The sequence below is a fragment of the Cupressus sempervirens genome, chromosome 10 (assembly GCF_028749045.1).
Source record: "Cupressus sempervirens isolate cs-2001-9-10 chromosome 10, ASM2874904v1, whole genome shotgun sequence".
NCBI lineage: Eukaryota > Viridiplantae > Streptophyta > Pinopsida > Cupressales > Cupressaceae > Cupressus > Cupressus sempervirens.
The window spans coordinates 722,252,505-722,264,898 of NC_143127.1; the positions used below are offsets into that span (position 1 = coordinate 722,252,505).

Consider the following 12,394-nt stretch of genomic DNA (forward strand, 5'->3'; position numbering starts at 1 on the left):
TAAGATATATCCACCCACTTGCAATTTATTGCTGCAATTGAAAACAAGTTGATTACATAAAATTATGGAACTAATTAATAATTACTAGAACCTGATCTGCACCAGCAGCATTATCGAATCCCTTTGAATTAATTGATAATATATTTGACCTTCCACAATGTCCTATCTCCAAGTGCAAATCGATCCTTTGAAACATTGGTAGTTCATCAGAAAAGTCCTTCAACAAATCGTTAGTACCCAAATTTGTAGAGGAGTCTCTTTGTGCAACAGTTTGTAGTTGATATGTTGAATTCATAGGCCCCTGTGATTAACTCCCTTGCCCAAAGCAAGGTTTCAAACCCTTGAATATATGATGCATCAAACTCCAGTTACACCAACAGGTGCCGTAAATGGCTCCACGTTGACTGGAAAGGGATTGCTGGTTCAGAATGAGTGCCGCCCAACCTCTCGCCTGACGAATGGGTTGATATTTGCCAAAGTCGCGCAGAACAATGCTAATGTTTCCTTTAACAATGAATTAGTTGCCTGTAATGATAAAATTGTGGCCTCCAAACCCAAAGAAAATCACCACACAAGTTTTGATCAATTCCTCACGTCTACCTTTAGTAGTTCGACCTCCTAGGCACAATAAATAAATAGGAGAATTGAGCAATTGCTTACTTCAACGCAATTGCCAATGATAACCTCAAATCACATTCACAGCTCTCTCAAAATTCATGAAACCCTCAGCCAAGTTCTCTAGAAGTCTCTTATAAAGATCAGGATCATTCTCCTTAGCCACAAGAATAGAGTAGGAGAATGTTGGCCAATTGTATACATCAACACAATTGACAAGAATTTTTCAAACAAGACCCTTATACTTCAACAAGGGTTCACAGGTCAAAAATCAGGAAAAGCCACAAGGCACAAAAAACAAATATAATTTCAAGCTTTCTTTTTCCCAATGAAATGAGCTCTCATTTATAAGCTTTTCATTGGAAAAAGTTTCCATAAAATTCCACTTCAGAAAATATGGAAGTTTCCCAAAAGAACTCAACACTAGAAACTTTCCAACTTGCTTTTTTAGAAATATTTCTTTAAGTCATTATTATAATAATGTAAACATTATTATAATAATACAACTCAATGAATAGATAAATAAGAGTTCATGTAATTATTAACCTGATCAACTGCAGGTGACGACCAATTGCCAAGCCATCCACTGGGTTGCTAAAATTAGCAACTACCCATAATAGACATACTAAAAATAGTAAGTAATCAATTGAGACCCCCAAAACACCCTATCAGCTCACGAGGGTCGCTATGATGAGCTAACTCAATCAACTGCACAGACTGGCCAAAAAGGGGACATTACAATTCTCTTTCCTTGAAATTGGTTGTCCTCAAGCAATCCGGTATGAAACAAAAACCTTCACTGGGATCTCACAAGAAGCAAGTGATGTCCCCGTCCTCACTAAACCAACTGAATGCCAATGCCATCATCAGGACCCATAACATAACCTGCAACATGGCACCGAATATTTGTGTTGATGATGTAAAATCTAGAACATTACTAACTAGCGAATTCATAGGTGATCCCAACACACTCTCCTTCATTATACCTACCCAATCATCCTACAAACAATCCAACTTAGGCTTAGGCCAACTCTGTACCCAGTGCAAATCCTGAACATGTGAGTCAAATACCAAACTATAAATACTCATCACAGTATAAACTCTATCATCTTCATCGACATCCTCATATTGTTGTGATGACTCATCCTCAATCATATCAATGCAAACACACGTACCACGATTCGCTACTCCCTTTGGCCTTAATGCACAAGTATGATCCTTAGAGAAAGGCCCCTTGCATCAAGAAAAGTTGACGCCTCCTCAAATCTTCTCTAGAAGTGTCATTAGATCTCCCCATTGACTTGCCCTTGTCCTCAACAATTGGTGGGGAATCCTCATCATCAAGCGGAAGTGCAGAAGATTTCAAAGCAACCTTAATTCGAGAAGAGGACTCCAAGTCACGTGCCTTCCTCATCACTAATTGTAGAGAAGATGGGTCCAATGACTTCACCCATCCACAGAGTGGCTCATTCAATCTCTCCATGAATAACATCACTCATCTGCGCTCCGAAATATCATAATCCATGACTGAAAGCCTCTGAAACTCACTGATGTAGCTCTCCAATCCACCAGATTGCTTCTGCTGAGCCAACTCACGGAAGTACACCTCTAGATCCTTCTTCTCAAATCTCTTGATTAGGCAATCCACGAACTCTTGGTAGAAAGTGATCTGATTGTGTCGCAAAGAAACCAACCCATGGTACCACCAGTCATGGGCAACTCCATTCCGATGCAACACTTCAAATTTGATAGCGTCTACTTTAGACATAGGACGCAAAGCCAAATATGTATCGAGCTTATGAATCCATGCTCGAGTTGTAACTCTCCTAGTTCCATCAAATTACTCCAAAGTCATCTTACTAGCAACTTGTAACTCATTCTGCCGAGGTCGCTATCTCTCAGGTCCCGGCCTCGCTCTAGAATGCTCTTGTTTTTGAGTTAGGAACCTATCAAAATTCAAATGATCTTTAATCACTTGTGTAAAGCATCCCACTTCGTAAAGTGTGCCAACACATCATCAGCAAAAGGAGTGACCTTAGGCTCAATACTAACCGCATCCATGTCAGGTCTCAGAAATGTGACCTTAGGCTCAATACTAACCGCATCCATGTCAGGTCTCAGAAATGTTGGCCTCCGCAGCTTATCATGAGCGCTAGTATGTACAAATCAGGTTCTAGTAATTATTCCTCCTATCATCGGCCATGATGGAAAAATCAAATCAAATACTAACTACACTTCAAGCCAAACACTAACCAAACTGAGCCCAATTCCTGCAGGCTGGCAGGAAACCGTGATACCAAATTAAAAACCCCTAGCCGGTTATAGCTGAACAATTAAACCTTAACACATTAATTACCTTGACAAATCAGGAGTTTGACATTTTGTTAAACAATTGGTCAGCAATTCAGATATTCAAGTATGTGTTTAAATTAAAAATACTAAAATTCTCAATGATAATATAGAATTTTGACTGAATAGACAATATCGAAACTCTTGCCTTTATTTTGAAACAATTGCCACTCATATGCTAAGATATATGCACTCACTTTCAATTTATTGCTGCAATTGAAAACAAGTTGATTACATAAATCAATGCACCCGCTTGCAATTTATTGCTGCAATTGAAAACAAGTTGATTACATAAATCAACTTGTTTTCAATTGCAGCAATAAATTGCAAGCGGGTGCATATATCTTAGCATATGAGTGGCAATTGTTTCAAAATAAAGGCAAGAGTTTCGATATTGTCTATTCAGTCAAAATTCTATATTATTATTGAGAATTTCAATATTTTTAATTTAAACACATACTTGGATATTTGAATTGTTGACCAATTATTTGACGAAATGTTGAACTCCTGATTTGTCAAGGTAATTAATGTGTTAAGGTTTAATTGTTGAACTATAACTGGCCAGGGGTTTTTACAGTGGTATCACGGTTTCTTGCCAGCCTGTAGGAATTGGGCTCAGTTTGGGCAATGTTTGGTTTGAAGTGTAGTTAGTATTTGATTTGATTTTTCTATCATGGCTGATGATAGGAGGAATAATTACTAGAACCTGATTTGTACCAGCAGCATTATTGAATATATATTTGACCTTCCACAATGTCGTATCTCCTAGTGCAAATCGATCCTTTGGACAATTGGCAGCTCATCAGAAAATTCCTCCAACCAATCGTTAGTACCCAAATTTGTAGAGGAGTTTCTTTGTGCAACAGTTCGTAGTTGATATGTTGAATTCGTAGGCCGCTGTGATTAACTTTATTGCCCAAAGCAAGGTTGTAAACCCTTGAATATATGGTGCATTAAACTCCAATTACACCAATAGCTACCGTAAATGCCTCCACGCTGACTGGAAAGGGATCGCTGGTCTAGAATGAGTGTCGCCCAACCTCTCACGTGAGGAATGGGTTGATATTTGCCAAAGTCGCCTAGAACAATGCTAATGCTGCCTTTAACAGTGAATTAGTTGCCTGTAATAATAAAATCAGTGAAATTCTCATGTCTACCTTTAGTAGTTCGATCTCCTAGGCACAGTAAATACAATAGGAGGATTGAGCAATTGCTTACTTTAGCGCAATTGCCAATGATAACCTCAAATCACGTTCATAGCAGTCTTAGAATTCATGAAACCCCCAGCCAAATTCTCGGGAAGTCTTATAAAGATCAAGATTGTTCTCCTTAGCCACAGGAATACAGTAGGAGAATGTTGGCCAATTGTATACGTCAGCATAATTGCCAAGAATTTCTTAGATGAGACCCTTATACTTCAGCAAGGGCTCAAAGGTCAGAAAATCAGGAAAAGCCACAAGGCACAAAAAAAAAAAAAATTTCAAGTGTGCTTTTTCTTGATGAAAAGAGCTCTGATTTATAAGTTTTTTGTTGGGAAAAGTTTCCATAAAATTTTACTTCGGAAAACGTGGAAGTTTACCAAAAGAACTCAATATTAGAAACTTTCCAACTTGCTTTTTTAGAAATATCTCTTTAAGTCATTATTATAATAATGCAACTCAATGAATAAATAAATAAGAACTCATCTAATTATTAACCTGATCAACCGCAGGTGAAGACCAACTGGCAAGACATCCACTGCACTGCTAAAAATAGCAACTACCCATAATAGACTTACTACAAATAGTAAGTAATCAACTGAAACCCACAAAACACCTTGTCAACTCACGAGGGTCGCTATGATGAGTTAACTCAATCAATTGCACAGATTGGCCAAAAACGGGGATATTACAAACATTCTTTTCCTCTTATTTTTTAAAATAGGAATAATGCTTTATGTGTGCACACTTAGGATAAGTGGCACTTGGGGATTTTTATTTAAATAAAAGGAAGCAAGCTTTTTCAATTAAATTAAAGACTTAGGATAAAGTGGTCAGACTACATGTTATAATTGAATAAATAGAGTTTTGAGGATTTGATCATAGATAAGCAATGAAACACATAGTCTAGATGACCATTTTTGGGTGATTACATTTTCTCCTCTTTGATTAATGTGTGATCGGTTTGGGAAAACATTACGTCAAAGAATGAAGAAGCCAAACAAGTAGCAGATAAGCAAAATTTGACTCTGAAGAACGGAGCACAGAGAGATAGAAAATCCTAAATGCATAGGCAGTTAGTAGTAGAACTGAGCACAACGAAAGAACAATAGACAATACCAATACTTGAGACGAGCATTGATATGTCGAGCAAAGAAAGCAGATAGATTGAGAGTAAATTGATAATAACCATAGTAGAAAAGCAATTTGCAGCAATGATAGAATATTCTTGCCCCCTTGGGATCGAAATTGAAATGAGATAGAGATGCAGAAATGAGCTAAATTTGATCAAATCGAGATAAAGTTATTGTCCTGCATTTCTTTGAGTTTAATTCATTATTTAATTGGTTAGTATTGATTAATCAATCGACCCCAATTGATATAATGAATCCTTTTAATGAAGGCTTTCATCGAGTCTTTTTGGTTTTTCTATTTGTTGAGTTTATGCTTGATTTTTGAAACCTTCAACGTCTTTTTCCTTGTTTTTGAGTGTGTTTTTGTTGGCTTTTGGTCCTTCGGTTTTCCTTAAGTTATTGCTTTCGGTTTTCTCTTCGATTCACTCTATCTTAGGGCTTAATTGGAGTTGGCAATCAAAAGATATGATCATTTTAGTGCCCAAAAGTAGACCTTTGAGGTGCAACTACACGCATTAAAATATCATGTTATATTTTTAAGTTGACATTCACTTTTTCACTTGAAGTAACTATAGTGCACTTTTTCATGTTATGTTTTTAAGTTGAGTTGCTTTTTAGATTTTTCTCTTAAGTGACTATATTAACCAAAGAAACGTGAATCGGAATCGGATCGGAATCGGCAAGGTCGAATCGAATCGTGAATCGGCAATGAATCGGCGATGAATCGGCAAATTTGAAAAAACCCGTTAAATTTAAAGATTTTAACAATTTAAAACTTATTTCATGCACCCTTTATTGAATATAACTTAAGCACACTATAACATCATCAAATAGAAGTTAAAACTTAACATACATAAACATGAAACATAAAATCCATCACATACGTAACTATGTTATCTAAGATTCTAAAATGTAAATTGTAGGCTAGCTGAAGTAAATAGAAATCAAATGATCATAATGATTTAAATCATAGAATGTATGTAACATGATCCATAAGACATCAAATCATAAATTTATGTAAGAATCTAAGATGAAGATCCATGAAAGTTTGAAACTTTGAAACATATGTCTATCAATGATTCAGTATCAATATCTGTAAACAAAATATAAAAACAAGGCTCCAGCTCAAGCCTCAGGCTCATAGTCATCATCATCCTCAACATCATCCTCAAGCTCGGCTACAGCCTCAGCCTCAGCCTCAGAGTATCCAGTCTGCCTAGTAGCAAGGCGTCTAATGTAGGTCCTAGAGGACTGTCGAGCCATATCTCCCGCATATAAGATGGGCTCACGAATGTCGCTAGGGCCTGTGTCTGTGCGTGCACGTGTGCGTCTACCAATGCCTGAAGAACGTGCTCTAGCTGCCTCAGCCTCTATATCCACCTGGTCAATCCACGCACGGTCTTCCTCAGTGAAGACTGGATCTACAACCTCTGTGAGCCACTCTGATTCTGGATCAATCTCCTCCAGAATGATCGGAGAGGAGTCAGTGCCCAAAATCTGTCTGATCCTAAGACGGAGGTTGTAATGAACGAAGACAAGATCATTCAACCTCTGCACTGTCAACCTGTTTCTCCTCTTCGAGTGGATGTGCTCGAACATGGACCAACTGCGCTCACATCCAGAAGCGCTGCTTGGCTGACTCAGAATACGAATGGCAATTTTTTGAAGTTTTGGGGTTGTGGCCCCAAACATTTGCCACCATCTATCTGAAATAAGGGAAAATAAAAATAATTAGTCTCATTTACAAATTACAAATAACAAGTTAACTCTAAAATTACATAATCAACTTTAAGTTTAGAATCTAGATTCATGAACATTGAATATATTATTTAATTTTTACCTGGTTGTATTGTTTCCCGAGCATCTATGGCTACCCTGCTAGAGAAAAGTGGCCCTTCTTTATTATTGAACTTATCAAGCTCAATAATTGCAGCACTGCTATCCTCATCAGTACTCAACCTCTGGATCACTGTATATAATCCGGTGAGAACCTCCTCATCCGCCTTGAAGTCAGGACGGAAACGAAATGCCGAATTCAAAAAGTAAGCTGCTGCATGGATGGGTCTGTGGAGCTGATTCTGCCATCTCCTATCAATGATGTCCCAAATAGGGGCATACTTCTCCTGCACTCCTGCATACTGAGCTTTAATGGCCTCCTTGGCCCTATCCATGCCCTCATATATGTAGCCCATAGAGGGCTTCTCCCCATCAGCAGTTCGTAGGAGAGATACAAGAGGCTTAGTGGCCTACATATAAAGTAAAACAAAAATTTGAGTCAAAACTTAAACATAGAATAATTCAATAATATAAGGTAAAACTAAATCATTAAACAATTAGAATAGTAAACTGTAAAATATTAAATGTTAAATTGCAATAAAATTACCTTAAGTATTTCTCTAGCAGGTTTTCAAAAACCATCATCATCAAATATGCAATCCACCACATCTATCCCTGCAGTGGTCGTAGAATAGGAAGATGAAATCCACTCCCGCCCAACAAACATGCTCCTCAAATCATCCCTTGATGTCAACAAGGACTGCAAGGTGATGAAATTCGAGGCAAACCTCGTGATCCCTGGACGAGCTAACTCTTTGTCTCCTGTGTACTTCCTCATTGTGCTAAGGACAAATGAATGATTATAAATAAACTTACATATGTTTTTTGCCCTTTCCACACATGACTTGACCCACTCAAGTTTGCCAATTTCCTCCAACATGAGGTCAAGGCAGTGTGCTGCACAAGGGGACCAAAATATGGTGGGGTGCCTCTCCATCAAAAGTTTGCCTACAACAATTTTAAGATAATTAGAAATTCAAATTTCAAACATGTTAGAACTTAGAACTTAGGAAACTTAGAAATTCTAAGTTAGAATTAGAAAAAGTTCAAAATTCAAATAAATTTATTTTCAAAACTTAAAAAGTTAAAAGTTTACCTGCAGCAACATAACTTGCTGCATTATCCGTCACCACTTGCACCACATGTTGTTCCCCCACCTCTGCTATAACTTCCTCAATAACCTCACATAAGTATGTGGCGTTTTTTACATGAGCAGAAGCATCAATGGATTTGAGGAACATGGTATATCCTACAAGTAACAAAACAACGAATTATAATTACTATTAGCAATCAACAAATCAAAATTTGAAATAGTCAATCACGATTCAAAATTATGTATGTAGGAAAGTAGAATGATCAATCACCTCCACAGGATACAAGAAAATTGAGGAGTGTTCTTCCCCTCCTATCTGTCCAACCATTAGTCATGATGGTGCAACCCTTTTCGATCCACTCCTTTCGGTTGTCCTCAAGCTCATGCCTCATATCCTCAACCATTTCCTCCAGGAGGTATCCACTCAACTCAGCCTCAGTTGGGGCTTTAAACCCCGGACCACAAATGGCAACTGCATCTATCATGTTCTGCCAATAAGGAGTCCTGTCACAAATAGATAATGATATTGATTAGAAATTTAGATGTCAAAAACTAAAATCATAAAACAAGTAGATATAATTAAAGTTTTACTTTTACTTTTAACTTTAACTTTGAAGATAACAAAGAAAAAAGAATCAATTACCTGGCTGCAATAAATGGAATGTTGCAAAAGTACCAGAATTTGCAAATCTCTTTTCTGGCAGCATCATGAATCTCCTTGTTCAAACCCATGCCCTCAAGCGTGGGTTGGGAGCCAGGAGTAGTGCGGGGCACAAAGTAACTATCCATTCTGCTTTTCCGCACTCTAGGCCGCAATAGGTTGGTGTTGGACTCTGTCTCAGTATGAGACCGACTACCACTAACACTCACATGAGCACTAGCACTAGGATGAAAAGGAGGCCTAGAAGAACCCTCCCCAACACAACCTACGGATGCGGAAGCTGATGCAGATGCACTTGCAGATGTAGATGCGGTTGCGGATGTGGGAGCACGGGAGCCAATACCTCTTAACCCTTCAAGTTGCATTTTCTTAGTCAACTTGTCTTGTTCAATTTTTTCTAATGCCACTAAACAAGAGCGTTTTGCCTCAGCGGTTTGTTGAGTGCAAACTGTGACATCATGGCCAGGTATGCCAGCAATGTGGTATTTCAATCTATAGATACCTCCCGAATTTATTTTTTCTTTGCAAAATATACATTTTGTTTGATATTTGGTTCTCCCAGGAAACTCTTCATTATATTTCCAGCATTCATCTTTTTTACCCATTGTGGAAATTGGAAAATGAAAGCAAAGGGCTGCTGCAATAAAAAAATTCATGTAAAAAATCAAAGTTTGCAACTAATAAACAAAAACTACAAAACAACAAACCCTAGTTTGCAATTTAGTAAAACTAAAAATAAAAAACATTCAAGATTTGCAAATGAACACTAAAAAAATTTAACAAAAAATGCATACTACACTAACATGCAAAAAAAAAACCAACACTTACCTCTTGCAAATGAGTTGAGGAGTGTTGATATTGACTCCTTAATGCTCCCAATGCAATTTATGGCCTCCCCAAATGGACTTCTGATCTCTTTGGTGCTCTTCCTTCTTGCCGGTTGGAAACCTATGGATTCTCTTTTCTCTTCTTCTCTCTCACTCTTCCTCTCTTCTACTCATACTAAGCAAATAGAAGGCTCTTTAGGGTTATAACAAAGAGGAAAGTCAACTTAGAAAGCAAATAAAACATGTGTTTTTTTTAAAAAATTGAACTTTCTATCCTTGCTGCCGCGGCCGATTTCTGGCGACACCCGATGGCGATTCTGGCGATTTTTTCCATGAATCGCCGATTTTGGCGATTCAGGCGATTCATGCGAAAAAATCGCCACCAGCGATTTCCGATTCCAAAAAAATCGGGAGCCATGAATCTTATCGCGATTTCGGCGATTTCGGCGATTTCATGGCGATTTTTGGAACTATGATATTAACTATATAGTTTAATTTAATTTTTGAGCTTTAAAACAAAACATCTTAATAAATATTACTTTTAAGATGATATTTGCACATACTATATTAACTATATAGTGTAGATATTATTTACAACCCATTTGAGTAATATTTCTTCAAAAATTAAATTGACATGTGCTTAATTCATCACTTATTTTGTGCATAACATGTCTACAAGCACATTCTCATCAAAATATGCATTTGCACCCAAATGTGTGATTTTGAATGAAAATGCAATATGAAGACACATAAAACATGTCTTAACATGTATTTTAAAATATGCTATGACCCCCAAAAGGTGAGACATGCACATTTTATGTGTTTTCAAAACGTGCAGTGAGCTCCAAAAGGTGTGATTTTGCAGTAAAGGTCATTTTTGGGCAAACTTTAAAACATGCAATAGCACCCAAAAGGTGCGATTTTGCTTGTGGCTTCCATTGCTTACATGCAATAGCACCCAAAATGTGTGATTTTGCCTATAGACTCATTTAAAAAGTTTTTAAATCATGTGTTTGCACCATTGTTACGGGACTTGCCAAGTCAGACCAGGACTTTGAGAGTCCGAGGCAGAGTCTTGATTTCTGAGGCAATGTACCTCTGGACTCGGACTCGGCCGAGTCCTGGTAGAGTCCACACGGACTCGCTGAGTCCAAGGACTCGCCAGACTCGCCGAGTCCCGATGCCAGGACTCTCGTCGGCAGCTAAGAAGGAAAAAGGCAAAAAAATAAAAAATGCTTTGTTTTATGTTGACTTTTTTGGTTCTTATAACATGTTATTGACCTAAAAGGGTCATTCCACCATTTGCTTGTGCTCACAAGAGAGAGGAAAGAGTTAGAGAAGAATATTGAGGTTTTGAGAGAGAAATCAGCAAACCGGTTGGCTCTCCCGTATTGATTGCTAATGATTTGTGCATCTTTGTAGCTTGCATTAAAGCATTGAAAGGAGCTTAAGGGAGCATTTGGAGGAGGTTTTTACAAACTTGCATTTCCATTGTTTGTGCAAATTTGAAGAGGTAAGCTACAAGTTGCATTTCTTTGTGTTGTTTAACTTGTTTTGTACTATGTTTTAAACTTTTACATTCATAGTTTTTAGTATTTTTACTTCTCATTTTGTTTAAATTTGTTTGGTCTCTACTCTCTAATACTAGTCTACTACCATATACTATTTTTTACTTCTAATTTTGTTTACATTCATATTGCAGTAGGCTAGCAATATGTCTATTACTATCTACTATTTTTTACTTCTAATTTTGTTTACACATTGAATTTTGACATTGTCTCAGGGTGAGGAAAGTGGAACTAGGCCTCTATTTAACCCTAATGTAGACCCAAGTGCAATAGCAAGGGATAGGGCTTGGAAACATGCCATCCTGGGGCACAAAAAGGGAGTTGTTACATGTTGGCATTGCGGTGTAGTGTATAATGGGGGAGGAATAAATAGATTGAAGTATCATCTAGCACATATACCTAGACGTGATGCTAAAAAATGCAAAGGTGTACCCCAAGATTTTATGCGAGACATGCAAGCTCTTCTAGAGGAAAAAATGGAGAAAAGAGAATTGAAAAAGAAGCAACATGAAGAAGTGACACAACTAGCCGGAGCCCAATAGGGATCTTCTAGTTTTGACTCTCCATTATCCCCTACTCCACCTACGGATGCCACTACTTCTATGAGTGGGACCATTGGGCCTCACATTTGTAAGTAAAGATCGACACTTGATTCCATGTTTGCTCCACGCACAGCTCCAGGTGCACAACCATCGCTTGAAGGCATGGGTTGGAAAAAGGATAAACATGATTATGCAAAATTGGTACTTGGAGACTTCTTCATCTACAACAACATTTCATTCAATGCAGCAAGGTACTTATTTATTTAAAATTGAATTTATGTCTTCTCTTGTTTTCAGAGTTTCAACTTTAAACTTTAAACTTTCAAGAGACGATAATATGCTTATTTTGTTTATTTTAATTTGTATTTTGTTTTCAAATTTATTTATAATATACTAATTTGTTTAACTTTAAATTTTATTCTATTTATTTTAGGTTCCCTTATTGGCAAATTGGAATCGATGTTGTTGTTGTTTGTGGTCCGGGGTTCAAAGCCCCAAGTGCTGAAGAGCTAGGAGGCCCTATTTTGAACCAAAGGTTGGCTGATGTAGAAGTTGAAATCAAGGAGCAGCG

The 12,394-nt window shown here is 37.5% G+C and overlaps 2 protein-coding genes across 3 annotated transcripts; both read right to left on the reverse strand.

Annotated features, from left to right (window-relative positions):
• Positions 1 to 6,282: 6,282 nt before the first annotated feature.
• LOC149535867 (uncharacterized) lies at positions 6,283 to 7,538 on the reverse strand. The gene is made up of 2 exons (XM_089806103.1): positions 7,137 to 7,538; positions 6,283 to 7,002 (listed from the first exon to the last, which is right to left on the reverse strand). The coding sequence occupies exons 1-2, from the start codon at positions 7,486 to 7,488 to the stop codon at positions 6,422 to 6,424; spliced, it is 933 nt and encodes a 310-aa protein (XP_089662229.1). The 5' UTR covers positions 7,489 to 7,538; the 3' UTR covers positions 6,283 to 6,421.
• A 162-nt stretch (positions 7,539 to 7,700) lies between these two features.
• On the reverse strand, positions 7,701 to 10,160 carry LOC149535868 (uncharacterized). Of its 2 annotated transcripts, XM_089806102.1 has the most exons (5): positions 9,715 to 10,160; positions 8,869 to 9,523; positions 8,497 to 8,729; positions 8,229 to 8,381; positions 7,701 to 8,080 (listed from the first exon to the last, which is right to left on the reverse strand). In XM_089806102.1, exons 2-5 carry the CDS (start codon positions 9,489 to 9,491, stop codon positions 7,704 to 7,706), a joined length of 1,386 nt encoding a protein of 461 aa, XP_089662228.1. In that variant the 5' UTR covers positions 9,492 to 9,523; positions 9,715 to 10,160; the 3' UTR covers positions 7,701 to 7,703. The 2 variants fall into 2 exon arrangements, with proteins under 2 accessions (XP_089662228.1, XP_089662227.1); XM_089806101.1 differs by having other exon boundaries at positions 8,869 to 10,160.
• Between the last annotated feature and the right edge of the window lie 2,234 nt (positions 10,161 to 12,394).

Coding starts and splice junctions, on each gene's coding strand:
- LOC149535868 (XM_089806101.1), bottom strand. CDS start 9,542: ATGAATTTTTTTATTGCAGCAGCCCTTTGCTTTCATTTTCCAATTTCC. Junction 8,730..8,868: donor ATTCCATTTATTGCAGCCAG/GTAATTGATTCT, acceptor TATTTGTGACAG/GACTCCTTATTGGCAGAACA. Junction 8,382..8,496: donor TTTTCTTGTATCCTGTGGAG/GTGATTGATCAT, acceptor TGTTACTTGTAG/GATATACCATGTTCCTCAAA.
- LOC149535867 (XM_089806103.1), bottom strand. CDS start 7,488: ATGGGCTACATATATGAGGGCATGGATAGGGCCAAGGAGGCCATTAAA. Junction 7,003..7,136: donor TCGGGAAACAATACAACCAG/GTAAAAATTAAA, acceptor CCCTTATTTCAG/ATAGATGGTGGCAAATGTTT.